At 45.5% G+C, this 21,881-nt stretch overlaps 11 protein-coding genes across 11 annotated transcripts; 3 read left to right on the top strand and 8 right to left on the bottom strand.

The window, feature by feature from the left end:
- The first annotated feature begins 39 nt into the window (after positions 1–39).
- PV09_03338 (uncharacterized protein) lies at positions 40–3,677 on the top strand. Its single transcript, XM_016356525.1, has 3 exons — positions 40–234; positions 293–3,080; positions 3,127–3,677. Exons 1-3 carry the CDS (start codon positions 169–171, stop codon positions 3,387–3,389), a joined length of 3,117 nt encoding a protein of 1,038 aa, XP_016215318.1. The 5' UTR covers positions 40–168; the 3' UTR covers positions 3,390–3,677.
- Positions 3,577–4,450, bottom strand: PV09_03337 (uncharacterized protein). The gene is made up of 5 exons (XM_016356524.1): positions 4,327–4,450; positions 4,250–4,269; positions 4,131–4,196; positions 4,022–4,070; positions 3,577–3,969 (listed from the first exon to the last, which is right to left on the bottom strand). The coding sequence occupies exons 1-5, from the start codon at positions 4,333–4,335 to the stop codon at positions 3,916–3,918; spliced, it is 198 nt and encodes a 65-aa protein (XP_016215317.1). The 5' UTR covers positions 4,336–4,450; the 3' UTR covers positions 3,577–3,915.
- A 51-nt stretch (positions 4,451–4,501) lies between these two features.
- Positions 4,502–5,404, top strand: PV09_03336 (uncharacterized protein). Its single transcript, XM_016356523.1, has one exon. It carries the CDS (start codon positions 4,612–4,614, stop codon positions 5,245–5,247), a length of 636 nt encoding a protein of 211 aa, XP_016215316.1. The 5' UTR covers positions 4,502–4,611; the 3' UTR covers positions 5,248–5,404.
- Positions 5,405–6,316: 912 nt separating this feature from the next.
- On the bottom strand, positions 6,317–7,259 carry PV09_03335 (uncharacterized protein; the record flags this gene model as incomplete). The annotated part of the gene is made up of 5 exons (XM_016356522.1): positions 6,317–6,674; positions 6,737–6,903; positions 6,956–6,981; positions 7,035–7,165; positions 7,216–7,259. The coding sequence occupies 5 exons, from the start codon at positions 7,257–7,259 to the stop codon at positions 6,317–6,319; spliced, it is 726 nt and encodes a 241-aa protein (XP_016215315.1).
- A 348-nt stretch (positions 7,260–7,607) lies between these two features.
- Positions 7,608–9,675, bottom strand: PV09_03334 (uncharacterized protein; the record flags this gene model as incomplete). The annotated part of the gene is made up of 2 exons (XM_016356521.1): positions 7,608–8,811; positions 8,861–9,675. 2 exons carry the CDS (start codon positions 9,673–9,675, stop codon positions 7,608–7,610), a joined length of 2,019 nt encoding a protein of 672 aa, XP_016215314.1.
- Positions 9,676–10,005: 330 nt separating this feature from the next.
- Positions 10,006–12,225, bottom strand: PV09_03333 (uncharacterized protein; the record flags this gene model as incomplete). Its single annotated transcript, XM_016356520.1, has 4 exons — positions 10,006–10,442; positions 10,489–10,570; positions 10,622–10,868; positions 10,916–12,225. 4 exons carry the CDS (start codon positions 12,223–12,225, stop codon positions 10,006–10,008), a joined length of 2,076 nt encoding a protein of 691 aa, XP_016215313.1.
- A 344-nt stretch (positions 12,226–12,569) lies between these two features.
- PV09_03332 (uncharacterized protein) lies at positions 12,570–14,883 on the bottom strand. The gene is made up of 3 exons (XM_016356519.1): positions 13,661–14,883; positions 12,838–13,611; positions 12,570–12,788 (listed from the first exon to the last, which is right to left on the bottom strand). Exons 1-3 carry the CDS (start codon positions 14,760–14,762, stop codon positions 12,721–12,723), a joined length of 1,944 nt encoding a protein of 647 aa, XP_016215312.1. The 5' UTR covers positions 14,763–14,883; the 3' UTR covers positions 12,570–12,720.
- A 96-nt stretch (positions 14,884–14,979) lies between these two features.
- On the bottom strand, positions 14,980–16,602 carry PV09_03331 (uncharacterized protein). The gene is made up of 3 exons (XM_016356518.1): positions 16,238–16,602; positions 15,596–16,082; positions 14,980–15,540 (listed from the first exon to the last, which is right to left on the bottom strand). The coding sequence occupies exons 1-3, from the start codon at positions 16,290–16,292 to the stop codon at positions 15,330–15,332; spliced, it is 753 nt and encodes a 250-aa protein (XP_016215311.1). The 5' UTR covers positions 16,293–16,602; the 3' UTR covers positions 14,980–15,329.
- Positions 16,603–17,520: 918 nt separating this feature from the next.
- Positions 17,521–18,641, bottom strand: PV09_03330 (histone). Its single transcript, XM_016356517.1, has 3 exons — positions 18,400–18,641; positions 18,157–18,294; positions 17,521–18,107 (listed from the first exon to the last, which is right to left on the bottom strand). The coding sequence occupies exons 1-3, from the start codon at positions 18,407–18,409 to the stop codon at positions 17,944–17,946; spliced, it is 312 nt and encodes a 103-aa protein (XP_016215310.1). The 5' UTR covers positions 18,410–18,641; the 3' UTR covers positions 17,521–17,943.
- Positions 18,642–18,780: 139 nt separating this feature from the next.
- PV09_03329 (histone H3) lies at positions 18,781–20,081 on the top strand. The gene is made up of 3 exons (XM_016356516.1): positions 18,781–19,073; positions 19,231–19,566; positions 19,619–20,081. The coding sequence occupies exons 1-3, from the start codon at positions 19,049–19,051 to the stop codon at positions 19,666–19,668; spliced, it is 411 nt and encodes a 136-aa protein (XP_016215309.1). The 5' UTR covers positions 18,781–19,048; the 3' UTR covers positions 19,669–20,081.
- Positions 19,773–20,898, bottom strand: PV09_03328 (uncharacterized protein). The gene has a single exon (XM_016356515.1). It carries the CDS (start codon positions 20,844–20,846, stop codon positions 20,016–20,018), a length of 831 nt encoding a protein of 276 aa, XP_016215308.1. The 5' UTR covers positions 20,847–20,898; the 3' UTR covers positions 19,773–20,015.
- Positions 20,899–21,881: the final 983 nt, after the last annotated feature.

Genomic DNA, 21,881 nt, shown 5'->3' with positions numbered 1-21,881 from the left:
GCTTCTAGTCTGCTTCGACCAATCGTGGTAAACTTGCGCCAATATTCATCTTCTGCCATCAAACCAGCAACGCTGTCTCAATACAACAAAGCTCGTGGCCAAACGAGATGTGGGAACATGCTCTGCACGCCTCAAAAAGTGTGGATTTTTCCATGAAAGCAAAGCACCATGGGCAGCAATGAGTCTCCTTTGAGCAGGCCTTTTACACTTGATTATGCACAACCACGTCCCAAGGTGAGACTTTTTGAGACACACGCTGCATAGGACTACCACATACTGAACTCTTGCCTAGCTGCGACAGGCTACCCTCATCTTACCGAAAACTGGCGAGCGCATAAAGAAAGCATTCACACTGCGCAGCGTGCGCACGCTTTCTCCCAATGGCAATGACAACGGTAATGGAGGCGAACAAGAGCCGCTACTCACTCGTTCATCAAGTTTCCGGCCTTCGAAGCCTCGTAATGCGTCTTTTGAGCTAATTGAAGGCATACTAAAACATCAATACGAATTCTGGACATCCAACACGGGCATTGGGGTTTTTAAGTGCTCGCTAGCCTACACACTGGGTAGCCTTGCAACCTTCGTGGCACCCATTTCAGGTTTGCTGGGGCGTAATGACGGAAAACATATGGTTGCTACCGTAACCGTATATTTCCATTCAGCAAGAAGTGCAGGAAGCATGGCAGAAGCAACCGTGATGGCGATGATCGCCTTTGCATATGCAGCGTTCGTCTCCTTCTCCAGTATGGCTGTGTCCATTTTTTTCCGCCGCCAGGGCCTTCTGGAACTTGGTCATGCAGTTGTTCTTGTGTTTTTTTGTGGCGGAGGGTTGGGTTTGGTTGGATGGACCAAGCAACGACTTGGAAACCCGCTGGTTAACGTTGCCTGCTCTCTAACTTCTCTTGCGATAATTACCGTATTGACAAAAGAAGGTGCTGTCCAAGAAGGACGTTTCTCATACATCAAGGTGCTCCAGGTCTTGAAGATGATAGGAATGGGGATGTTTGCCGCCATAGCAGTCAATTTCTTAGTCAAACCGCAGCTCGCACGGCGAGCATTACGCCAAGATTTCAAAAGAATCACTGATCTGCAAGAAAACATCCTAACAGTGATAACCCGAAGTTTTTTGTCGGGACAGGAAAGCGATGTGAGAGGTGCCTCGTTTACATCACTGACCAGTCGATATAGAAGCACATTCAATTCGATGGTCAAGGATCTTCGGGAAGCAAAGTTCGAACACTATATTCAAGGCACTGAAAGCATCCATAAAGCAGAAAAGAAGCTCGTGAAATGCATTGAAAGACTTGGACAAAGTTTGACTGGTCTGAGATCTGCGGCCGAGACTCAGTTCGAGCTTTTAAGCAGGTCGCATCAGGGAACTAACACACCGGTTCCTCAAGAGCTCGAAACAGTATCTAACTCACCGTCAATCTTACGTCTTGATTTGGATCATATCAAGCATCTTCAACCCATTACAGAGGAGCCGGAAGACGTAGAATGTAGCGCCTTCGCAGAAACTTCTCGTCTAGCGCGAACAATTGTGGAGCCACAGACTTCTTCTGGGCCATCAGAGATCTTCTCTTTGTTTATTAGGGAACTCGGACCATCCATGAAATCGCTTGCCTTCACATTGAAGGGTGTTCTGAACGAACTACCCTTTGAACCAGGCTCAGAACATACCATAACAGTCAATAACAACTTTCGGCGAAGTTTACTTGATGCGAAGCAACTATTTTCTGAAGCAAGGCAAAAGGCTCTTGAAAGCTTGTACAGATCGCGAGCCATAGCAAGTGCGCAGTCACCAGAAGAAGCTGCCGACTACGAAGAAGTTGCCGCAAGCTGTGGACATTTCAGCTCTTCTCTTCAGGACTTTGCTGAAGATACCATCGTCTATCTCGATATTCTAGAAGAGCTCGATGCTATAGTTGACGAAAATCACAGGTCTTGGACTTGGTTATATTCATGGCATAAATGGAGATGGATACCAAGCAATTTACGATCCGCGGACCCAATTCCGGAAATGAGACTTCAAGAGGAGACAGCAGCTCGTCGCATGTCAATGGCCTTGCCAACACCCAGACAAGAAATCTCGCCTGGCTTAAGAACAAAAAATGGGCAGCTAAGGACCTTCTGGTACGAAATTATGTGGAGAATGTTCAGCTTTTTGAGGAGGGAGGACATACGCTTCGCGCTGAAGGTTGGAATAGGCGCTCTTTTATATGCCATGTTTTCATTCATTCCAGAAACACAGCCTATTTATTCTCATTGGCGTGGTGAGTGGGGTCTTTTGTCTTATATGCTGGTATGTAGCATGACTATCGGCGCCTCAAACACCACAGGTTTACAACGCTTTCTCGGTACATGTCTCGGTGCTCTCCTTGCTGTTACTACCTGGATCATTAGCAACAAGAATCCTTGGCTGCTTTGTTTTCTAGGATGGATAGTTTCCCTCGGCTGTTTTTATATCATTGTTGGACGTGGTAAAGGGCCTATGGGCCGATTTATCATGCTCACGTACAACTTGTCTGCGCTTTATGCCTACAGCTTAAGTGTTCGAGATGATGACGACGACGATGACGAGGGCGGTATCAGTCCTGTGATTTGGGAGATTGTTCTCCACCGTGTAGCTGCTGTCCTCGTTGGCTGTTTATGGGGTCTCATAATTACCAGAATCATCTACCCTATCAGTGCTCGAAAGAAGCTCAAGCAAGGCATAGCACTCTTATGGTTACGGATGGGTCTCATCTGGAAAAGAGATCCTCTTTCGATTCTGATCGATCACGATGAAGAGAGAAATCAATATATGGATATACGCGAGTCGCTTGAGTTGCAGAGATTTCTCGGGCATCTAGAAGGCCTGAGGGAATCTGCATCACATGAGTTCGAACTCAGAGGTCCATTTCCGAATGATTTAATGAAGAAAATCCTAGAAGCCACGAGACGTGTGATGGGTGCATTCATTGCAATGAACACAATTATTGTTAAGGATTTGAAAGCTAGTCCAGGTGAGGCGGAGCTACTGAGATACGCGAAGGATGAACGTACGCGACTTTCGGCCGGAGTCTGCCATTTATTCTCTGGTAGGTACACATCGCTCAGATTTCTTTGCCATGCTAATTGCTCTAGTCCTCGCCTCGTCCATGCAACTTGCGTACCCTATCACCGATGCTGTACCTAGCATTGAACCTTCCCGCGATCAATTCTTGGCAAAACTTTTTGAATTCAGAAAGAATACGCTTGGCAAAAATATTGCAAGTGACGAAGATTATGAGCTTCTGTACGCCTACGCACTTGTCACTGGCCAATTATCGTCAGAAATCGATAAAATAGCTGGCTTACTCGAGGAGTTGTACGGTATCATGGATGAGGAGAGTTTACGGCTTCGATAACTTAGGAATGTGTTGATGTGATCAACATCTCAAGGGGGTGTTGTACTTCTTGCAGGGAGATGCTGGCTCTAGTTCAAAGTTTGCGATGAATCACATATTCGATGTTTTCTAATGATGGCTACCATGCACTTAAGAGGGCCGCTTAGAGTCCATGGTGGCAGATGTTTGACTGCATTGGAAAATCATAATCAGATTGTATTTTGTCCAGCGTATACGATATGGGTAGTAAAATAGTCCTTTGTAAGACATCACAAGCCCTCCATCACTTTTACATATGGCCAAACTTACATAATGGGCTACGTATCTTGAGCCTGTGCATAATTTGTAGCATATGCTTAAATGTAATGTGCCGGAAGTTGCAAAGTGCTCAAGGCGAAAGTTAGCTCAATGAGGCAAAATTGATGTTCCACTATTCCGAGCTAGGCTCTTCTCTTTTGTTAAGCTCTTCGCTATGGTACACCAATATACATGAGATGTAAATATATATTACGGATTGGCAGAGGCATTCGTGACCAGGAAGCAAGGCTTACTCCTCCTCTTCTTGTGTCATATATCTCTGTTTGATATCTTTCCATTGTCGCTATCATAGTCAGCACATAGTCGAGAATTCATCAATTGTCTGGAGGAATTACGCCTTTGTTGATGCTGTCCCACACCTTAGTCGATCCTGCATCAAATGCTCTGAAGTACCCATTATTAGTGGCCCATGCATCTGTTATCATGTCTCATAAATCATCCTACATTTGAATGGCGAAAGCAGAAGTGAATACAGTGCACAGCATGACAGCATTGCTGCGGAAAAAGGTGCTGAACGAACAATTAGCGGTTGCGAAGAACGTGAGTAGATGACGACGGAGTACTTGTAGATGGTTGAGCTGAGCTGCGCAGGCGTCAATTACACTATTGAAGCTTGTAGAAGAGTTGGAGCACAACTTACCCCTGCCATTATGTAGTACGAGAGGCTGTAGGATGCCCTATGAATGATTGCGCGCGAAGGTGTAGTGTACGTACGTTGCAACGCAAAAGCAGAAGAAAGTCCGTGACGGGAGACTTTCGAACACAAGCAGGATTCACGTTTGATTGGTCCGTTCTGAGAACCTCCCCCAATTTCACCCGAGCGGAACTTTCATCCTTCGTGGAATTGAATTTAGCAAAGAAAAGTCCCATTCCTAAATATTTCTCTACTTGAATGAAATACGAATCCCACCTTCTTTAACTTTTCATGGCGAAGAATGACAGAATGCAGAACGTTACTAAATCAGGAATCACCACAGACGCAGACGGCACGCGTCTCATACCTTCATCAGTCCGAGCTGATGGCTCTGTACGCAAAGAAATTAAAATCCGGCCTGGATATCGGCCCCCCGAAGATATAGAAAAATACAAGAACCGAACAGCTGAGGCTTTTAGAAATAGAGGGAAAGGAGACGTTGTAGGCTCTGAGTTGGCCAACGAATACTCTATTAACAGCAGTAGCAAGGGGCAAGAGTACACAAGTAATGCCAGCAAAAGTGCCAAGCGAAGAGAGGCCCGAAAGAAAGAAGCTGCAGAAAAGAAAGAAAACAGCACTATAGATTCGCAAAAGTCTATCTCTGCGCTGGACAAAAACGACGACGTCTCCGAAGAGCTGGATCCCGAGGTCAAAAGGCAGAAGGAGGCAAAGAAGCTCATGAAAAGACTGAGGCAAGCAAGAGAGCTGAAAGACAAAAAGGAATCGGGCGCTTCATTGCTACCCGAACAGATCGAGAAGGTTATTCGAATCAGTGAACTGATACGTCAACTTGATGCTCTAGGTTTTGACAGTGACGGACAGAAGAAAGCATGTGTGCACAACAAGGGAATTTCGGAGGATCCCTGAGGAGCTCATCGCCACAAAAATTTGCTGTCTCATATAGTACTGTCAACATCATCATTATCAGCAGAACCAGCAGAACCAGCAGCACAAGCAGCACAAGCAGCACAAGAAGAAGAAGAAGAAGAAGAAGAAGAAGAAGAAGAAGAAGAAGAAGAAGAAGAAGAGGAGGAGGAGGAGGAGGAGGAGGAGGAGAAAATCATTGTGTCGAGTTCTGCGAAGCGCAAACTTCATTTGCTTGTTATGGCCAAAGAATAGCCGCAACTCTTTGACTGCCTTTGGCTTGTCCAAAATTCACAGTCGTGCTGCGATTCTTTAGCTATGTTTATGCTGCGCAGGACGTCGTCTGCAGTAGTTGAGCCCGAGGGGGGCTTTATCACGTTTTTGGCTGCATCGAATTCCACGTACGAGCTGCAAATGCGCAACTGCATGTTTGATCTCTGAGCTGCTCACAATTTTATGACACTGAGATACTACAGCGCACAGCTCATGCCGAGTACTTTAATGAAACAATTTTTTGACTCTCGTGTTCCGCGAACTCGACAATTCCGTCATGTATTGGGCGTCCTGAACCTAATCAAGAGTGCGCGAGTAATCTTTCTTTAAACGAACGGACTTGTTTAAGTACCTTATGTATGAATTAGTCGAGGCTACCGAGAAAGCGACACTGACAATAATCTATGGGCAAGCCATCACAATCCCCTGAAGAATCTGTAAGCTTTTTTTCCGAGTAGGTTTTTAAGCCCAATTTATTGCATGTTACATTGAATAGCAATAGCATCCCCTGCTTACAAATATATTATAGTCACTATACAAGTATCAAGCTCCAATCCCTGTTCCTAGCACTCGACTATCTAGTGAACGGATATCAATTTCTTCGAAGGGAATATTTATTCAGTCCCAAAATCGGTTTTTTTTTGGTGGAAATTTGGTTATCGCTATATGAGGATGGTCTTTATTTCTGCTTCAAGTGAATCCGTAAAGCCTCAACTATAGATTAATCTGATCATAAGATTTCAGCTTAAACCTAGGTATTATGATAGATCAATATAGAGTCATTTCCTCGATACATTGCTCATATCTTTGCCTTGGCAGGAGATGAAGTCATCCTGCCATGCACGTAGCTAATCGCTCTAAGTTTAGCCGCAGCCTCGCCCCACAACTCGTTTCTTAATAATGCGTATACGCCCATTTTCGACTTCGAGCGCACCTTTCTAGCAAGCTCTAGTGCTCTATCCAGCATGACCTCAGGATCTGCAACTTCGTCAACAATGCCATCTACAAGCGCTTCTTTACCCGTCCATCGATGGGCTTCCAAGAGCATCTTTCGCGCAACTTGAGGTTGTAGCTTGAGTCGTGGGAGTGTTCCGATGCCATCAAAGTGAAGCCCAAGGTTTACAGGTGGCATACTCCAAAACCCTCTTTTTGAATTCCTGTCGAATATTAGTGTTGGTCATGAGCGTGCAGTTTGGGAATTACTCGGCTAATGGCCTACATAATCCTGTAATCATGTGAAAGAGCAAACGGACAAGCTCCTCCAAAGGTGTGACCTGTGATTAAAGCAATGGTTGGGAATGGATAATCAAGAAGTGTTGCAAGAAGTGGAAAAAAGCCATCGCTGTTTGCATGTGGATTTGTATCCGATTCATCAAGTTCGAGGCCCTGCCAATAAATCAGAGACCGTTCAACGCATCTCTAGAAGCATGGTTTGTACGGTGCACCAAAATTTCTCGTCGTTCCCTATCTTCCTTTGTTAAGCTCGCACTAGCGGTAGGCAACTCTAGTAATCGAACCTTTGATAATGACTGCGCCCTCGGCGTCCTTGCCTAGTGCTTGCTCAATCGATCTCAATGCTTGAATCAACTCTTGAGCAAACTTGACGTTTATTCTGTTCTCGGGTGCCTTCTTCATTGTAATTATATAACTAGAGTATCGTTAAATAGTGAAGCTAACAACCTGACTTCCTGGACCTACATGTTGCCATCATGGCAGTCGATTGACAAGTTCGGTGACGCCATAGGTGTTTTCTAGTCTTTGGTCAAGAAAACAGTTATGTTCACCCTTAGACTTTATGAACAGCTGAACAAAATAATTGATGTTCGATGTCGACATAAAAGCTGTTCCTGCGGTTAACCCCGCAATAGTTTGATGGGGCATAGTCGGCATTTTTCGGTAATTGTTAGCCTTCTTTCCAGCCTTGTCACGAATCTTGACGAAAGGGTGCAAGTAATGTGAGGTAATCTTGCAGATAATGCCAAAAAAACAAATCCAAAAAAATTTTTTCAAACATAAAGAGAAATTTGGAAAGGTAGTCCTTAGCCATTCGTACGACCAGGGAACAACACTGCAAATACAAATAATGAAATTCACCAGAATGAAGAAGGTCCTTGCCAATCATTAAACAACCAATTACCAACTCCTCTGTACGGGTCTAATGACCACTGAGTGTCCAACAGTTGCGTATCAAAGGAGATGTCATCAACACCATTGGTTTCCGTACTTTCATGAGCAGTCTCCGTGTACAATTCTGTTAAGATGCCTGCAGTCATCAAGTCTCGGGTCGCCTGCTGCGAGCTCGCCCCAGGATACAACATATTCCAGCCTCGACAAAGATCTGGACCAAATCCATCAAAAAATTGCGCTTGTTCAATCGTCATGTTGTTTTCCGGAAAGTATGACAATCTTTGACACTTTAAAACCCGAGATCTTACATCGTTAAGACGCTTTAGAGAACCTATTGCAGTTGGCCATCTTTTTCCTAATTCTTCTTGTGATTTGAAAATGACCTCGAGGTCTCTTTCCGCTACGTGCCAGAGTCCTGCATACCTGTAGCTAGAAAGCAATGTGACTCCAGCTGTAAGCAGATAGAAAGTGAAGATCGGTCCAAGGTAACGGAGCTCGTCTCGAGCGAGGAAATCTTGAAAAATGCCCGCGATGAAAGATGATGCTAGCAGAGATGCAGTCGACGGACTGTTTGCTGGTGGCGTTGACTTATTTAGTATGGTCAGCACGACGAAGTACTGTACGTGCAATTGCCGAGCCTCGAAACTATAAGGACGAAGAGGTCGCTCGGGTTGAGGATAGCATAACTGCAGCGCCTCTGGTAAAGTTTTCACCCATCGAAAGGCCCTGTCCCCCAAAGATTGCTTCTTACTGCTAAATCGGCCTTTCTGAAGAAAGTATTGCGTAAGATCGCCTAGGATCATAGAAATATTCACATAGGCAGAAAAAGTTTCAGCTGCTTGTGAGTCGCCAGAAAAGTCTTCGACAGTCGGCAACCGTACATCCGTTGTTTTCAACGCAACTGAACGTGGTCTACCGTGGCCTGCGTTGATCAAATTATCTCGTGTAACCAGTGACCACCATAGACGACGTCGAAGTCCAGCATCTGGCTTGTCTCCGGGGTCACGATGAAGTCCAAGTTGATATGATAACCCAACAGCTATTCTTACCCAGAATCCACTTGTATCAATGGAATAATGTTCTGGACTTTCCGGATTCCACCAATTAAGGACCACGGATGCGACGGTCATGATCATGGGGTCTTTTTCAACCCCCATCCAAAAGAGCCTATTTAAAGTGAGTAGCTTTTTTCACGGTAGGATATAGATCTACTTACATCTTAGCTTTATTGTAGTATTCTTCTGAAGACCGTGTATCGACAAAAGACGAAGAAACTCTACTCCCAGCTAGCATCATGCTTTGTAGGAGCAAGATCGAAATTTCATTTTGAGGCCGACCTTCCAACCATTGTCGCTCGACAATTGGTGTCCATGGCCAACATCGTTTCCAGAAACTATCAATCAAATTCTCTCGTGTAGATCTTGGAGGCAAGTCAAACACCTTCCGCACCTGTAATATCTCCATGTCCTTCTCGGACAGTCCTCTTGTCGAGTGTGGAGGTGCGTCCTCTTCGTCATTAATGGGAACATCATCACCAATGTATTCTGATCTACCCAAGTAGCTAACCTTTGATGTCTGGTAGCTAAAACTTGGTCTTCCAGTCGAATGAGCAGATTCTGGTGCCGTAGATCCAGATAAATCCGTGGTGCGGTCTACATCTCGCTTTATTGGAGTATTGTTGGATCGTGCTGTTGGAACTGAAGTACCAAATCCATTCTCCTGAGGTAATACAGGTGCGATATGGACCGCATTTCTGACAGAACCCGGCGAAACTATCGAGTTCTCTGTGTGTGATGCAAAGCTGTTAGGCGACTGGTGGCTGCTCTCCTTTCGCGTCTTTGGAGGTGGTGATTCGCTGTCCAATGTGTATATACGCTTCCTTTTCCGTTGACGTGGTCGACACTCATACCCGTCGCGTATGCAAGCTGTGCATGGTTTTGTGGAACCTTGTATCAAATCACACTTGATTTTCTTCTTGTGACAGATGACACAAGCTTTGGCGGTTCGCCGGGGAACAGAATTCGAATCCATGATGCCGGCTAAATGAATATGGCACGTGTGCAGATAATTGATAGGACTCACATTTGCGGCTCTCGTAGTGCATGCGCTAAGGCTTTGTGATAGATTATGCGTGAGAGGTACAACTTTGGTGTGGAGAAAGACCAGGATGCGGGAAAGCGGGCTTGTCAACCCGAGCGGGGTTTGCGAAGGCCGAAGCTGTGCGTCTGGAACTTATGTGCACTGACCTCGCCAAAACACAATCAAATCAATCCACAACCTGAGAGTTCACATGAACAAAATCATTCAAATGATGACTAAGTCATCTACTGGAGGCGAAGACTTAAACTACATGGGTTCTGATCACAGCTTTGCCAATATATGCCTGCCACCATCTCCACTGCCTTTTACGATCTCATCACTTTCCCAATCCACGTTAAAAGTGACCTTGTTCAGGGGATTCTGTCGATGAGCGCGGTCCCAAAGATCTTCATACACCTTACCATCGGATCGACCAAGTGCACTGTCCAGCAGATAATCTGGCATGGCCCAGGCATCAACAAGCTTAACAGCGTGCGGGCGAATTTTTTCCGTCATAAGTAGCAATACCGCGTCCTCTAGCTCCTCTATAGATGAGGAAGTCACAGCACCAGTCGTTATGAATGAAAGTGGATCTTCATCCATGGTATGTAAAGCATATAAACGGTACAAGTCATTCATAACCGCGGCATTTGTGTCAGAGAGCGGCGAACTTTGCAACGCATCGTAAAAGTTCTCGACGAGCAACTTCTGCGAGTAGACTATGCTATTCTAAGTGATGATGTCTAATTCGGGCATAAAACTTACCATTACTTAGCTTATGCAATTTTATCAGTAAGCTGTTCCACTTCCTCTTCTTGACAACCCGGTCTTGATAAGCTTGATAACTCTGTGTTTCAAGGTTAGCAACTTCATCCTGCAAACAACGAACAAAACTTACCAACACAGCCGCACGCCAGCGGAAAGCTTCCATTATAGCTTCATTGCTGATGGAACCCTGGGAGAGAACACATACAGGTGTTCTATTATCCCTTGTTGAAAGATACATTTTGAAGAGCTCGTCTGTCTTGTCCGTGGCTGGAGCACTTGGCGTGTTGACCGCAGCCTCCATCTTCTTGATTAAATAGCTGGCTACCTGCTGCGTGATCATCCAATTATCTCCTTCCACTGTTGGCTTGGATAAATAACTGTTTTGATCAGACGTAGTAAAAGGACTGGAACATCAAGAGCTTACTCATTGTTGATTCCGATCAAACCGCTCCCTCCCCCGAAACCATGCCCACCCATAGCACGCCTACAAGTTTCAATACCATTCGCAGCGTATGTTGTGCATAAGCTTTTCAGTCCAGAAGATGTGCTGTGTAGTTCGGCGATGGAACTAAAATCACCCTTTTCAATTGCTGCCCTGGAACGATAGTAAAGATTATACATAGCCTCTCCAGTATAATGCAGCGCAAACGTAGTTGCAAGAAGAGGCAGGATTCTAATTTGAACAGTCGGGTAATCTAATACAGGTAATTCAGACGCATTCTTCGTTGCTGCATCACGGTCGCTGAATTGCCTTCGAATCGAGGTATATCGAACAGCAATAGTCACAGCCCGTGCAAGAACGAGTCGAGAATGTTGGACAATGTTTGCACGAACAAAAGTCAAACTTCCATACAGAGTTGCAGGGTGACCTTTTCGAGTGAACTCGCCAGTATTCGGGTTGACTTTGACATATCGTGAAAGCATGGCATCATGAGGCACCCTAAAGTGGTCAAATAGCATGTAGCCATTGTCCATACTTGTATAGCCGTATTTCGGACCAATATCACCAATAATGATGCCTGGAAGTGGCTGATGTGTTTTCTCATCTCGAATTTGCACAACAAATGACACATTGCCATGATGTACAAACTCAGTCGCTGTAGGGGAGTTATCTTTTGGAATGAGCAATTGCGCAACGACAATGGCATGCGTTGCTGTTCGACCCATTGTTCCATTCCACCATTTGCTCGCTGTCAAGTATGGGCTGTGAATAATGAACTCCTTGGCCTTAGGGTCCCATCTTGCTTCACATTCCAGACCTCGAACATTGCTTCCGTGTCCTAGCTCAGTTTGAGCATAGGCCCCTAAAATCTTCCAGCTGTCAATTAGTGGCATCCATGTCTTTTTCTGATCATCACTGGCTTGTTCTTTTATTGTATTGGCAAACATGGTATAATGCAAGTGGAAAGGAGACATCTCGTCTGTAAGATACTCGGCCATCTTGTAATCTTCTTCGTCCCAGCCATGTTCGCGCCCTAGCCGTCGTTGTGCTTTTGCTCGTGCAAGTCCCAAATGGTATCTCTCAGGTCGACTGAGATTCAGTTGCTGACCTTTCCTGAAGAGAGGCTCCTTCTCTAGGATGGCAGTAATCCTCTTTTGACGCTCTAGGAAATCGTTTCTTGATAGAAGATGTTTTGAAAGCTCATCCACCAAGATGTTGGATCTTGCTCTTTCCGCTTCCAGGATTGCGGTGCCATCAGACGATGGTTTCAAGGTGTCACTGAAGTCTCGCATTTCGTTCAAAGGCTCTGAGGTTTTCTTTAGGTTGCATGATTTACGAATGAGTTGGAAGCATTTAAGTGATCTGCTCGGCAGTTTGCTTCCCTTCTCCGCTCACGGCCTGTACTTGCTTAGCCGGCGAATCACGGCACTTCTGACAACTACCACTTTCGGGTCGCCTGACTCGCTCGGTTCGGTGAAATGCGTATTTAGTATTAATGAGCATTTCTCGGGAATGGATATACGCGTACGATCGTTAATGGCCAAGCTTACTCTTCGAAAGGAATGAAACAGGCTTCTGTGTTGTCAACTCCAGATCTGAAGTGGGGCAGTCGCTTGGTAGCGGAAGAATCAAACAACAGCACTAAATCTTTGATGTTTTTACATTGTAATACACGATAGACGCTATGCACTTTTCGCAAGCTTTCGTCGCCTTAGAAATCGATCCCATCCTTGGAATACAAGCAAGGCTCCTCAAAGAGAAACACTGGGACAGCTCCTTGAACAACCTCAGTCAACTTTAATAGAGCCGTATATTTTCAACACAAAAATCCACGAAGAGAAGAAGCCAATTGACCCTGTGCAATAACATTAGTAGGAAATCGCATGATGTTAAAACTGACTGACCTGTAATAATGAAAAATAATGCGCTGATAAGCAAACTGTATCCCAAGTAGAGTACACCACTCGTCCAACTTGTAAAGCTCAATGTCCTGAACCAGTAAAGAAGAGCGTAGGCAAAAACGTACAAAGCGCTTGCCCCAGCCGTGAAGAAGGATCGCCATTGCCAGTGATAATTCTCAGCGCAGAGCAAGAAATAAATCATCAACACTGTGACGGCTGCGCAGGTCATCACCATAAGTCCAAAACAAACGAATAGAAACCCAAACATGTAGTAAACCTTCCCTGTCCATATGCTATTCATGATGAAGTAAAGCTCAACAAAAATAGCTCCAAACGGTAGAATACCAACTAGAAGCATGCTAGGCATGGGTCGCATATATCCTCTTGTTTCAGGAATTTGTCTTGGAATCTGATTGGTCCTGACGGGTGCCTGAATCTCGGGGCTCTTGAAGCCAATCCATGAGCCCGCGAAAGATAGGGGCAGCGAGATGACAAACCATATCAAGACAAGCACAAGCATTGTCCCGAAAGGAACGGCACCACTTGCTCCACGGGCCCACACGAAAAGATTCAGGAAGAAGAACACAGAGAATACAAAGACAGGAAGGCAAACCGGAGTGTATACAAAGTTACGTTTCCAACCTTCGCCGTGAAAGAATTTGTAGACACGAGCAGATACATATCCACCCACAAAGCCGAAAACAGTGTAGAGCAGGATCATTACAGTTCCGAGAGAGCCCCGATTAGAGGGAGAGAGAAATCCAAAAAGAGCAAATGCTATCAAAGTCAGCCAATAATCAATCCTCTGCACGTCATCTAATCTTACCAATTGTCATTGCAGACATCATGAGAAGCTGGGCTCCATTTCCAACCATAACACTAAGCGGAAGCGGATATTTTGGTGGCCGGAAAACATCGCCATGTACTAGCTTCCAGCCGGAGTCCTCTTGCACCCCGTCATCCATAATTCCGGTCCCGCCAAAGTCGTCAAGAGGTAGCTGATCCAGCCGGTTGTAGCGAGCAATGTCCTTCCGAAGGAGTCGAAGCAGGATGGTTGACACCATCCCTACCAAAAACAATACGATGACAGCGGAATTGATCAATGAGAACCAGTGGATCTTGGGGTCATAAACGTGAAGAAGCTTGTCCCACCGCGTAGCGAAGGATGTTGGCGAGAGATTCCACTTCACACTATACGTGAAGAGAACTCGTGTTCGTGCAGTCTCCGATAGTTTCATCGGCACACTTGTGTCGCCACAACTCACAGCTTTGCCATCCTCGAACTTTGAGTTGCCTCGCGAGGAAGGATCAACTATTACGCCAACAACGCGAAATTGTCCTGCTCCCGCCTCGTGATAATCCACAAGAATGTTGTAATGGTTATTAAGAAGTGCAGTGCCATCCACCTCATCTACAGACCCCAACGGGAAGCCCGGGCTTTCAAATCTTTCCCCTGTGTTGGTCTCTTCTTTTATTTGGCCAGCTGGTAATCCGTCAATGAGCCAATTTAAATTGTAGTTCTGCAGAACACGTAGGTTGACTAGTTTTGCATCTGATCCCTCAAACACCACAGGTGCGCATACAGCCTTGCAATCCTCATCAATGCCCATTTTTAGCTCGAACGGTGAGGTGAAGATGCGGTCGCCGAAGATGATGCTTCCGAGAGATTCAGAAACGGCTTGCGGGCCGCCATCCGGCCTGCAGAAGTGGAATTCGGGGTGGTAGTAGTCGTATGCGAATACGGATTGTACATTAGGGCTTTGTTCGCTGTCTGCCGGCGTTAATCTGTTGACGTGCAGTGGGACAGAGTCCCCTATCTTGTACGATGTAGGCGCAACTCCTGGAAGGTAAAAAGACGATGCTGATGGCAAAAGAGCAGTTAGCCAAAGGAGAAATTTTCCTCGATGTGATGGACTCTGCAGCTGCATCTTATAACAAGCAAATTTGTAATGTTAGAAGCATAAGCACTGCAAGCGCGCGATGTGGTGACTTTAGATGAGGCAAAGTTGGACAGTTTGCTCCATTCAGATTGCGAACTCCGCAAAGGAGTTCGTCACTTGTGGCGTTTCAACTATTCAAGTGTCCCCTCCCTGCACGAAAGCCTCCATAAGTAACGACCCACGTGAGCAGTATTACTACGATAAGGTTGACTTTAATTTATATATATGAATTATTACTCTGGGGTATAAATAATTAAAAAATAGTTTGTTAGAATAAACAAACTTTTAAAGAAATGGAAGTGGAAACAAGGTTACGCATCCTTGACAGCCCAGTGGTTACTTCAAACACGTCGAAATCTTATGGCAAGCAATATGCCTCGCGCATAATTGAAGGATAAACTTCAGCTTAATCATGACCAAATATTAGGGATAATATGCTACCACAACATAAAGCACTCTCGAATGCCTTTTTCCTGTGGTCTTTCCTGACTGCTCCAAGAAAAGGCCAATGAATGTTGAAAAGCAGAAATTCCGCTGTGAAAATGCATCGTTTCCTCAAACCTCCATACTCAAAAACATCCATCGATCACTAGTTACTCCTGAACTACCAGACCATTCGTCCAAAGTAATAGGTTCGAAGCCTACCCAACCCAAGTCACGCAGAAGTCGTTGGCTAAATTGAGACTCAAAGCCACGATCTACGCATACTACTAGCTTTGAGCACTCTGCCTCTGGTACACTGCAGAGCTCCAGTAGAGCCATTAGACTCGAAAAAAAGTGAGCAAATACGTCTCTGGCATGCTATCGGGATTGGAACTTACCCTGGCTTAAGATCGCTGTCAAGAATACTCGCTTCAAAGAATATAAACATGCTTCTTCCCTTGACTCCCTCTACGATACAGCCTCTAAAACGTGAACCTCCCACATAGTCATACATCTCTAACCAATCCGTCAAACTTCGACGGCTGCTAGCATATACGGGTGCTAAAGCCGCTGAATATGGAGAAATGTTCGTGGGCACAGGCTGCACGGCTAGATTAGAGATTATATTCGTTTGATCGAACCAGCTGTCTGAATGCGTTCCCATCGCAAGCGAGTCCTGCGAGACCATACCTCCATCACCGAGGAAAATGGTCTTGAGTGTCTCGCAGAAGAGTCTCTCACACTCTTCCGCAATGGTGAACGCAGCCCCCTCTCTTTTCGCGCAAACATTCTTCGATCCAGAATGCTTCACATTGACAACTGTCGCGGTAAGAGGGGGGCTTCGGTCGGGAGATGACGTTCCTGAATGAACCTCAGGAATACCACCTGCGAAAAGCAAGTATTAGTTTCGAATCGCTATAAAATGGAATGAAGAGTTCCGATAAGGAGTTCAAGAAATGTTGCGGTAGCCAAATTTCATGGCCTCGAACTATATCCACAAAGTGCAGAAGCATCAAGCATTCATTCACAATCAAACTTACCCGACCCCGCCAGCCCCGGTAGTGTAATGGAAGCCCTCAAGGGCCATACTGTCATTATCGACGATATAGCAGCTGGCTCTCACTTGGGCACGAGAAGAGCTCGTGCTGCGGCGAGAAATGTTGTCGACTTGTCCACCATTATTACTACAACTTCCACTTCTTGTAGAGTTGGTATTTCGCGCCATGACTTTGGTCAGCCAGATTTATGAATAAAATGTGCTGCGGCAAGTGTATTAGATGGCGAGTAATACTGAGATGCAAATATGAAAGTTTGAGGCTTCAGACGATGTACTGCGCTTTGGAGTATGTGTAGCTATTTCAATGTAGTGAAGTGATGTGGACGGTTGTAGAAGACGGGTGCGGTGAGGTAGTAGAAGGAACGTGTTCGAAATAGTGTCTTTGCTCAATTCCCCACCGTAATTGACCCGCCGCCACCGGGAAGCGCTGCCGAGTCCATTTCACCCACCTCTTTCGTCCTTCCCACTTTAAATCACCCAAACTCGCTTTGTTCTATTACCTGTAAGTTCCAGATGATTCCAGAAAAGTCACATAGTTTACAAGACATTTCATATTCTGCTTTTTCTGCACTTACACGGTTATGTCATTAACTCATACTGATGTATAGGCACCATAGAAGATGGTTTAATATTTTGGATCGTCTACCACCATTTAGTCATGATTATTTGTCTATTGACCTCTCCGAAATCCGCTATCAAGGTGTTAATTCAGCCCCGACGAAGACCCTATGTCTCTGCCATTAAATCTCAGAAGCCTAGCAGTCCAGCTTTGCCCAGAGAACAAGATCTAAACACGGCAATTATAGCTACTAACACGTATCACTTCGTATCATTCCAGTTGCTTCTGCTTGAGTGAGTACATTGGGTTTTGTCGTATTCTAACAAAGCGAACAAACAGTCTGCACTGGCTCGAATTATTTTCTTTGCCGCGCTCTACGAGAATTCCGAGCCTTGCGCGATCGGTATTCGAGCAGTGCATTGAGCAACGGCGCGTTTAGCCTCCTAGCCGGCATGATCATATTCGTCGACCCCATCTCCACAAACATATTATGCAGATCTAGAGAATTTGGCTCATCCAAACCGAGCAGGTCCATATATCTTGAAACCGCTAGCAAACTAGGACCCTTAACTTCGCAGTGCGCTTCAAATCGAGGCACATCTGAATAGTGTCAGAGCCCCAAAAGCGTGTGGATATCCCACTCTTCATGTTGATCGGTCATTGAAAGAGGACTGAAGTACGAAACGAAACAATGCATAGAACCAAGGTTGGGTCTATATCTGGATCAATATGGTATTATTTGAAGGAAATTAAAGGAGCAGGCAACGAAGCAGGACCGGATTCAACTTCGAAATGCCACGCAGCCTTGTCTTAATTCTCATGAAGACGAGTTCTGGTACACACAGGTTAGAAGTGGGCAATCCATGTGTCAAATGATTCAGGGACACCGAATGCATGAGTGGCAACATAGGCAAACAGTCAAATTCTAGAAATACCAATTGACCAATCATTGACACGAATGTGGATTATACTGGTATCATTTGCCCATTGATGTAAACCGAAGACTCCTCGTGTTATGATACACCACAATCCCGTAACCCCAACCCAAGCCGTAGCCTTCCGGTCATGCAATAATGAGGCCCAGTAGAGGCGACCGGAGATGTCATAACCCATACATAAAGACAGAAAGCTTAACCACCAAAACCATACAGAGTGCGGCCTTGTCGCTTGAGAGCATAGACAACATCAAGCGAGGTAACAGTCTTCCTCTTGGCATGCTCGGTGTAGGTTACAGCGTCACGAATAACGCTTTCCAAAAACGACTTCAACACGCCACGAGTCTCCTCATAAATCACTGCTAATCGTCAGTGATGGTAAAATAATGCACTGGTCTAAAAACGTACTGGCTGAAATACGCTTGACACCGCCACGACGAGCAAGACGACGAATAGCGGGCTTGGTGATACCTTGAATGTTGTCGCGAAGAATCTTTCGGTGACGCTTGGCACCACCCTTGCCGAGGCCCTTGCCACCTTTACCGCCTATAGTTATGTCAGCAACCCAGCACTTCTATAAACACACATCGATGGCCAGTCATTAAGCGTTAATGGGTATGGCAACGATGTGAATGACATAAGGGCACTCACGTCCAGACATGTTGATCGAATATGTAAGAAATTTAGAATGTGATGGGTGAAGATAAGTCTACCTGAGACCTGTTTACGGTAGCTGTACGGATGGACGGTGGATTGGGATGAGAGAAGGGACAAGCAGATTGGCTGCGGGGGCTAGAGGTATTTGAGGGCCTGGGGTTGCGCGTCTGGATCAACATTTGGGTGACCAGCAATATCGCCCTGGCGCTGCTGGTGACATCAAGTGAGCGCTTGGCAGGCGCAGCCGTGCACAGAAACATTAAAAGTGTCAGAGCATCAGAGCGCGCTGCACATCAAAGCCCGACACCCCAGCGTGCCTGCCCGCTCAGGCTTAGCGCGCTCGACACGACAGAACATCAAAACTTCTCTGCACATCCATTGGCTAGCTGACAATCGCAAAAACTGTCAGCTTTCTGATCACTTTTCTCGCCTTTTGAAAATTGCGCTAACGGCCAAACACGGCTGCCTTGTGTTCTCCCATTTCTGCGCACCTGCCCGATCAACAAGCCCTTGCCACCCGCTCATAAGTACTTCTCGCCCGCCCACTCCGCCATCCTCCTTTCATCCACTCCCAACAAAACCCATCACATTCCATCTGCATCTCCACTTTCAACCACTTTCACCACAGTAACAAGTATTTACAATGGCCAGGACAAAGCAAACAGCCCGTAAGTAGTACTAATCTTTCTTGTATGCCATTTCTCGATTACTCGTTGCACTTGCAGTGACGAAAGTGAATCACTTGGTTCTTCATCCTGGTGCACTTGTCGCAACCCTTCACATTCACTCTTAAGGTTGAGCCATCTTGTTAATACGTTCTCGTAGGCAAGTCTACTGGTGGTAAGGCCCCACGTAAACAGCTTGCCTCTAAGGCTGCTCGCAAGTCGGCTCCTTCTACGGGTGGTGTCAAGAAGCCTCATCGTTACAAGCCTGGTACGGTCGCTCTCCGTGAGATTCGTCGCTACCAGAAGTCGACGGAGCTTCTTATCCGCAAGCTTCCTTTCCAGCGTCTGGTTCGTGAGATTGCTCAGGATTTTAAGTCCGACCTGCGTTTCCAGTCATCTGCCATCGGTGCTCTGCAGGAGTCTGTCGAGGCCTACCTTGTTTCCCTCTTCGAGGACACCAACCTGTGCGCTATCCATGCCAAGCGTGTCACCATTCGTGGGTTCCTACTGTCTTATCGATTGTAGATAGTATGCTGACATTTATGCAGAATCCAAGGATATCCAGCTTGCTCGTCGTCTCCGTGGTGAGCGATCCTAGATGCATTTGACGATATTGATTCATTATGGCGACTTGATCGGCAAGGATGGTGTGTCCAGTAAGGCGTTTATAGGTTGATGATTCACTATGGGAATGCGGGAATGGGTTGGTTTTAAACATCATGATTGCACCACATCGGTGCTGGGAGGGTGTACATTAGTTATCATGAAACAATGGACATTGATCCGATCCGATCTAGCCCTTACTCTTGCACTATTCCCTACGTCTTCTCTGGTTAGCTTTGCCTCATAATTCGTTGGGTAATTTGTCTTATGCGTTTGCGGTACATTGTGAATGAGAAACTCCCTGCTCCAGATTGCTTCTGTCATGCTCTATAAAACATTGATTCATGCATGTTGTGGTTTCCCAACGTTAGTGACACTGTCGCTTTCCCCCTTCATGGTAACCTCTAGCCTAGCTGCACGTTGATTTAGGATAGATAGGTACGTCTGCCATCCTATTGCGATGACTCCTGCGAACAGTCCTCTAAGCTCTAGCTTGATAAATGCAAAACTGAACGCCGTCACTGCAGGCCACAGCTTCCAGCTGTTGTACCAACTTCTAGGAACCGTATGTTCCACCCTTTTCACAATATCGTCCCATCCAGCGCCAGATAGCAGACTCTGCATGCCGAAAAAGTATGTATTGAATATTGGCGTAAAGAATGTCTGGTTGATGAGTACTTTGAGAGCAATGCTACCTGCCTTTGAGGAATAATTGAAGTTGCGAGACAGAAATAGAAACCAGTGGTATCCTGGAATGGCTGCCAGACCCCCGATCAGTAGCGCGCGCCCTGTCCTAGGCAAGTCGTACCATGAAACCCTCCAGGCAGTATCACCATCGTTCTCTTGTGGTGTAGGGGCTATGCTCTGTGCGGTCAAGTCGCCAACAAGGTAGATTATTAGAGTAGAGACAAGTTGAACTGTATGCGGTCGCCGTGCGTGCATGCGCGTGTATGAATTTAATGATTCTGTCCAGGCCCATATCGGTCCTGGTATCGACTTCTCGGAGGTGGTTGCTGGTGCGATTTTGCTAGCTTCTGTTGTTTCTGCTGACGTGGTTTGTCGCAGAGTACTATGTGATCTGGTTTTAGAATGACTAAACGGTGGGTGCAGTTGACAACGTCGAGAAAGGCGGTACGCAAGAGAGGCTCTTCCTATAAGCCCTGACGATATCATGTTTCATCATAGGCTCCTTTGGTCAAGGTTTTGGCGAAATTTGCGATCGGTGCTAACATTTTGTGCTGTCCGGCAGGTGTCCACTCTCTACTACGTCGCCTATCCGGGCGTCTTCAATCCTAATCAGGCAAAAAGCTAGCCTCATTCAGTCATCACAACTACTGACACCCAGGCTTATACCCTCAGGACTCGCAGTAAAGTATGGGAAAATCCTATATACCTTCTTAATAGTAGTTAATCTTACTCTATAATATACTATAAGTAAGGCGTTTTTAGAAAGATATAATAGATATCACCTGAGTGCACCTGTAAGGGCTTGACATAAGCGTGGTATCAAAATATGGAATAGTATATCTGGATTAAGTATTAACACTGATGACTAATGAAGTAAACTAAGCTAAATACTATATATAGTATAAATACCCTTTAATTATAGGGTATATAATTGTTAGGAATACTTTCCTGATACCGACTAGCTTCACTAATGTAAGCCACTTCGGAAGGGTTTAGCTTCCTAGAGCAGAGGAACAATGTATAACAAGAGCTTATTGTGGAAGGAATACAATAAGATAGTTATGTTTATGACTTAGAATAGTCTGAGCTTCAAGAGTATGAGAATGTATTTAAACTAACTACTAGGTAAACTAGACAGTTGAATCACAAAGAGGTGTAATGCCAGTAGGGACAGGATGTTTATATAGACCTTTGTTCCAGTGTCCTTGTTGCCTGATTCTCAGCGATCATTCTGATTATGAATGATCAGACTGATCACTAACTGCATTCCTGATTCGTTCAATCCTTCTGAGCGAATCACAACCTTTCGCTTATGCAGACTGATCACCTCGATCATGAATGATCAACATGATCGCTCTCCCTTCACGTGATCACCATGTTACCTTGTAACATCATTCCCCTCCTTACTAAGCTTGTCCCAAGCTTAGGCTAGTGCTTAAATAGTTATAGGAGTCCCGCTTTTTCTTATTCAAAGATGGCCTCCATTCCCTCTCTAAGGCGCAAACGACTTTTTTCTGAGAT

The sequence above is a fragment of the Verruconis gallopava genome, assembly GCF_000836295.1.
Source record: "Verruconis gallopava strain CBS 43764 unplaced genomic scaffold supercont1.9, whole genome shotgun sequence".
In the NCBI taxonomy this organism is placed as follows: domain Eukaryota; kingdom Fungi; phylum Ascomycota; class Dothideomycetes; order Venturiales; family Sympoventuriaceae; genus Verruconis; species Verruconis gallopava.
This window is presented reverse-complemented; position numbering and strand designations above follow the sequence as displayed.

Coding starts and splice junctions, on each gene's coding strand:
- PV09_03332 (XM_016356519.1), bottom strand. CDS start 14,762: ATGCAGCTGCAGAGTCCATCACATCGAGGAAAATTTCTCCTTTGGCTA. Junction 13,612..13,660: donor GATGTCTGCAATGACAATTG/GTAAGATTAGAT, acceptor TGACTTTGATAG/CATTTGCTCTTTTTGGATTT. Junction 12,789..12,837: donor ATTATTTTTCATTATTACAG/GTCAGTCAGTTT, acceptor GTTATTGCACAG/GGTCAATTGGCTTCTTCTCT.
- PV09_03331 (XM_016356518.1), bottom strand. CDS start 16,292: ATGACAGTATGGCCCTTGAGGGCTTCCATTACACTACCGGGGCTGGCG. Junction 16,083..16,237: donor ACCGGGGCTGGCGGGGTCGG/GTAAGTTTGATT, acceptor TGCTTTTCGCAG/GTGGTATTCCTGAGGTTCAT. Junction 15,541..15,595: donor GACAGCGATCTTAAGCCAGG/GTAAGTTCCAAT, acceptor CTTTTTTTCGAG/TCTAATGGCTCTACTGGAGC.
- PV09_03337 (XM_016356524.1), bottom strand. Junction 4,197..4,249: donor CTCAGCTCAACCATCTACAA/GTACTCCGTCGT, acceptor TTGTTCGTTCAG/CACCTTTTTCCGCAGCAATG. Junction 4,071..4,130: donor TCTGCTTTCGCCATTCAAAT/GTAGGATGATTT, acceptor TGGGTACTTCAG/AGCATTTGATGCAGGATCGA.
- PV09_03330 (XM_016356517.1), bottom strand. Junction 18,108..18,156: donor TGTCAAGCGTATTTCAGCCA/GTACGTTTTTAG, acceptor GACGATTAGCAG/TGATTTATGAGGAGACTCGT.
- PV09_03338 (XM_016356525.1), top strand. CDS start 169: ATGGGCAGCAATGAGTCTCCTTTGAGCAGGCCTTTTACACTTGATTAT. Junction 235..292: donor ATGCACAACCACGTCCCAAG/GTGAGACTTTTT, acceptor ACTCTTGCCTAG/CTGCGACAGGCTACCCTCAT. Junction 3,081..3,126: donor AGTCTGCCATTTATTCTCTG/GTAGGTACACAT, acceptor TAATTGCTCTAG/TCCTCGCCTCGTCCATGCAA.
- PV09_03329 (XM_016356516.1), top strand. CDS start 19,049: ATGGCCAGGACAAAGCAAACAGCCC. Junction 19,074..19,230: donor CAGGACAAAGCAAACAGCCC/GTAAGTAGTACT, acceptor ACGTTCTCGTAG/GCAAGTCTACTGGTGGTAAG. Junction 19,567..19,618: donor TGCCAAGCGTGTCACCATTC/GTGGGTTCCTAC, acceptor ACATTTATGCAG/AATCCAAGGATATCCAGCTT.
- PV09_03328 (XM_016356515.1), bottom strand. CDS start 20,846: ATGATATCGTCAGGGCTTATAGGAAGAGCCTCTCTTGCGTACCGCCTT.
- PV09_03336 (XM_016356523.1), top strand. CDS start 4,612: ATGGCGAAGAATGACAGAATGCAGAACGTTACTAAATCAGGAATCACC.